The sequence below is a fragment of the Gekko japonicus genome, unplaced genomic scaffold (genome assembly GCF_001447785.1).
Source record: "Gekko japonicus isolate JY-2015 unplaced genomic scaffold, Gekko_japonicus_V1.1 scaffold3494, whole genome shotgun sequence".
NCBI classification, from domain to species: Eukaryota; Metazoa; Chordata; class Lepidosauria; order Squamata; family Gekkonidae; genus Gekko; species Gekko japonicus.
In genome coordinates this window covers 89,281-94,140 of record NW_015167641.1, presented here as the reverse complement: position 1 = coordinate 94,140, position 4,860 = coordinate 89,281, and the positions used below count along the sequence as shown (strand labels likewise).

General features: G+C 45.6%; 1 protein-coding gene across 1 annotated transcript in view; it reads left to right on the top strand.

The window, feature by feature from the left end:
- The window catches only part of CCDC14 (coiled-coil domain containing 14), a 31,133-nt gene that overhangs the window by 3,092 nt on the left and 23,181 nt on the right, over nucleotides 1–4,860 (top strand). The window contains exons 2-3 of the mRNA XM_015414073.1: nucleotides 2,909–2,964; nucleotides 3,796–3,871. Of these exons, the coding sequence (XP_015269559.1) occupies nucleotides 2,909–2,964; nucleotides 3,796–3,871 (132 nt within the window). The remainder of the gene's footprint in view (nucleotides 1–2,908; nucleotides 2,965–3,795; nucleotides 3,872–4,860) is intronic.

Genomic DNA, 4,860 nt, shown 5'->3' with positions numbered 1-4,860 from the left:
GGTGGTGGTGGTGTTAGCGTGATCTTCTTTTAGAAAGGGAAGTAAAAGTAACTTTTACTGCGGTGGCTCAAGTGGTTAAGACGCTGAACTGCGGGCTGTGGAAGGTCCGGTAGTTCAGCAGTTCGAGACCCGAGTGTGCCGCATGACGGGTCTCTGGTTCCAGCTTCTGCCAACCTAGCAGTTCGAAAGCAAGAAATTGCAAGTAGATAAATAGGGACCACTTCGGTGGGAAGGTAACAGTGTTCCATACGCCTTGGTGTTTAGTCATGCCGGCCACATGACCATGGAAACGTCTTCGGACAGCGCTGGCTCTTCGGCTTGGAAACGGAGATGAGCACCGCACCCCTAGAGTCGGACTCGACTGGCTTTCGAGCAAGGGAACCTTTACCTTTACCTTTTTTAAAGTAACTCAGGGAAATAGATCCGCTTGTAGGGCTGCCAGCAGGGTTCCCTCTAAGCTGAGCTGGTGTGAGCTAGCTCACAAGTGTTTAGCCTGTTTTTGCCTTCGCACAGGAAGGAGGGCTCCTCCAGAGCAAACTGATTTATGCAGCGGCCAAATGGCTCTCGCAACTTCAATGCCAGCTGCTCACGAAGTGGAATTTTTGTACACCGGACTCCACGGTTTAGAGGGAGCGTTGGTTGCCTGCTCTAGTCTGGGAAATCCATGGGGCGGGGGTGGGGAGGGATGTCATGCCATGGAGTCTGCTTTGTGGAGTTGCCGTTTCCTCCACGGGAATTACTAATCTCTGTAGTCTGGAAAGTCAGTTGTAATTTGGGGCGAATTACCTGGAGATTAAGGACCCGAGTTGCTGCATGATGGAGTGAGCTCCCGTCTCTAGTTCCAGCTCCTGCCAACCTAGTAGTTCGAAAGGAAGAAATTGCAAGTAGATAATAGGGACCACTTCGGTGGGAAGGGAACAGCGTTCTGTGCGCCTTGGCGTTTAGTCATGCCGGCCACATGACCACGGAAACGTCTTCGGACAGCGCTGGCTCTTCGGCTTGGAAACGGAGATGAGCACCGCAACCCTAGAGTCGGACTTGACTGGCTTTCGAGCAAGGGAACCTTTACCTGGAGATTGGTAAACCTGTAGTTTTTAAAAGAGCATTTCGGAGGCTTTACATCCTTCCCCACCCCTTTCCGTTTGATCTTACTGCAAATAAACTTTTGTAATCCCGTGTTTCTGCAGCAGGGCAAGTTAAACAGCAAATGGATGTTTAAAGGAGAGGGGGAGGGACCTAACTAGGAACAGGTCTTCTCCAATTTTACCCAAAGAGGAAATCTAGCCTTCTGTCGATCCCTTTGGGGATTCCTTTTCTCTTCATCCAAAACCTGTATCTGTTTATACTTCACGAGTGCGGCGTGATGGAGTGAGCTCCCGTCTCTGGTTCCAGCTCCTGCCAATCCAGCAGTTCGAAAGCAAGAAATTGCAAGTAGGTAAATAGGTACCGCTTCGGTGGGAAGGTAACAGCGTTCCGTGCGCCTTGGGGTTTAGTCAATTCAATTCCATTCCAAACCTTTATTGGCATGGAGGGGTTTAGTCATGCTGGCCACATGACCACGGAAACGTCTTCAGACAGCGCTGGCTCTTCGGCTTGGAAACGGAGATGAGCACCACAACCCTAGAGTCGGATTCATCTGGCTTTCGAGCAAGGGGAACCTTTACCTTTCTCCCTACGGGGGACCCCAAACCAGCTTGTTTCATTCTCCTTTCCTCCATTGTATCCTCAGGAAAACCCTGAGTGTTAGACTGTGTATGATTGTCTCAAACTTACCCAGCAAGTTTCCAAGGATAAGTGGGGATTCTGGGAGATCAGAATAACCTTTCTTGATCTAAAGTAACTGTACAGTCATTTGCTACTGATATTTGTTTAGTATCATTGGCACTTGTAGAACTCTGCTCATGTTCTCTTTGCCTGGGGGCACAGACACTCATTTTCAAAAGTGTAAAGTGGTATGACAGAGATGGCATTGCTGTGCTGAACATGTTCATTTCTTTTGACTCACCATCACCTGTGATCCAATGGGCTATGTAGATTTTTGAGATGTTACACGACCTGGTTACCAGATATAAAAGTGGAGTAAGTCTTTTTATCTTGGTTAAACTGCCTTTTCTACCATGTTAAAAGTCTGAAATATTGGTGTGGATCCAGCCATCCTCTAAGAAGCCAACTTAAGTGCAACTAATAACTAAACTTTTCCACTTTCATGCTGAGACTCTGGGTTGTTCAGTTTGAATAAATAAATAGCTGAGAGAGCACGTTGTAGACCTGTTGAATTACAAATGATATTTTGGCAGCGAATAAAAATCCTGCCTGGAGTTTACAAATACCCCCAGCATACCTTGCAGTCAGTGTCACTCCGAACAAGCCAGGGTTTAGGAGCATTTTAGATTACCATAGCCACCCCAACTGGTACTCAAAGGAGTCCACCAGGTGAAAGCTGGTCCTGAATGGGGGTGGTGGAAGAGATGCAGTGGGGGGGGGGAGCTGTAAGGAAAGGGGAGACTGTTGGTGATGTCAAGAAGGAAACCCTGTGGTACCAGGGGAGGACACTGGGGGGAAGGGCATCTCCCCCCCCCCAATGTCCTGCAACTGAATCAAGACCATATAAGAAACATGTTGCATTAAAGTTGTCTTTCTATGCATACCTCTCATTCTGAAGGCATTTTATATCGTTCCAAAGGAGTGTGGTCATGCTTTGTGCTGTGGAAATAGATTGATGTTTGGGGGCAGTCTTAACTAGGCATTTTAAAGTAATGGTTAAAAACCACATGTCCACATGCCCTAGGTTTTTCATGTACAAGACAGTATATTTTCAAAATACATCTGTCTGGTTCGTGGTAAGGAAGAGTTGTTTGCTCTTTTACCGTTCAGCAGTAAAACTGACACCAATCTGTGCAATCAACAGGTGCTGTCTTCTGGAAGGTTGACAGGGACAACTAAAATAACATGCAATAAAAGACAGTAAGAATTTCTTCATGATTACTTTTATGACGTTAGTGCAAACTGTGAGCTGCTTATTGTTAACATTATCCTTATGATACGTTGTACCTTTAGCAGGGGTCATTTCGTAGAAAAAGAGGTGCAGGAACTCATTTGCATAACTCATTTGCATATGCCACACCCCCTGGCATCACCGGAAGTGTGTCAGAAGGCAACACCCACTGCTCAGGCTCCACTGGACTGTTTTGGATTGCTAGCTATTGGAGGGGGGGGCATGCAGATCTGTCCTCGCAGAGGAGGGAGAGCTTGTGCCTGAATAAAACTTGGTCTTAAAGGTGCCACTGGACTGTTTTGGACCAGGGGACTGTGGGGAGCTCTGCAACTTACCTGGCTGCTTCTTGCTCTGACTGAGGGCTGCTGGGAGGAGGGGGTGGGGCTTGTTGCATGTGCCCACCCCCTGGGCTCTTTACTACCGGAGCTCCGCTCCTGCGCGCTCCTGCAGGAAATGACCCCTGACCTTTAGTGGGTTTAACTGCCAGATTCTCCAGACTTCTCTCCAGTAATAATGGGGATGCCCTAGGAGGGTGAACATTTTCAGACAAGCGAATGAACAAGTGTCATAGCAACATTTGTCAGATCAAGTTTTGTTTTAAAGATAATTTGGGAAAATAAGTTTGTTGTTTGTATGAAGCATAGTCCAGTGCTTTTCAAGTGTAATTCTCAGTATACCTTCAAAGGACTTAGTCTGGTGTAACTGCTTTTGAAATTTCTGCCACTCTGTATTAAGGCATACAAATAAGTTTTTTTGTGTATGCGTAATGAAGAGAGTTAAAATAACATTTCTGTGTTCAGGGTAGCTCTAAGAAAAGCAGCACATTCTGATGTAGAATCTGGCTACTCTCTCTGCTCCTCGGACTCTGAAGATCAGGTAATAAGATTCCGTAAAATCCTAAATTGTTCATACATTCACCATTGCATTGAAACTGGCCTTTAAAATACAAATTGTAAATACATTTGTGATTCAATGAATATTATTCATGGATGCTTTCAGGTGTTTGTATCTCACTGTGATGGCAGTTTGGAGAAGGTGCTGTATTACTTCGACTTTGTTCATTTCTTATGTTTTAGTGTCTGCACTATCTAATCTCCAGGGACTCGGCATATAACACTGGGTTGGATCCTGCCATTTTGCTCTGTTGTGTATGGATTCTCTTCCTCCAGTGCAAGAAATCTCTTCCATGGAGGGGGGGCTCCATTATTTAACTGACCAGAATGTGAGATCCCAGCCCGATATATTTAAATATTTAAAATAGCCAGATTAAAACGAGTCCAGTACAAATGAATGCAAACACGTATTATTGCACTTTTATTCCGCTTTTCTTTTAGGATGCTCAAGGTGACACAACACCTAACAGGAGTGTATTTATATCTTTGCCAACACGTTTGTATTTCACGTGTGCACTTTGTATTTTTAGACATACGTTTAGAAACAGTGTCTAAACTTGCCCTCTGCTGACTCTGTGAACTAGCCTGTTGAGGTCAAATAATTAAAAAAACCAACAATGACTAGACTCTAGTGAGGAATTAAACCTTAGCAGCTTTGCAGGGGGTGGAAAGAAGAGGCGTCATACTTATTCTGCATGAAATGTAATGCTGTACCTCTGTATAGTTGTCAGATGTTAGACAAAAGGAGGCACAAAATGCCAAGAGGAAGGGTCTGGAGAGAAATGATGAACAGCCTCCATTACCACCTTTAGAATCTCCTCACCTGGAATGACTGAAACCCACCAGAATGGTTCTACACACACCACAAGTCCTGCAGCCATGTCACCATGACCTCATGGGAATTGATCCCAAGGCCTTTTCAGTGGTGGCTCCTACCTGGTGGAATGAGCTCCCAGAGGAGATCAGGGCCCT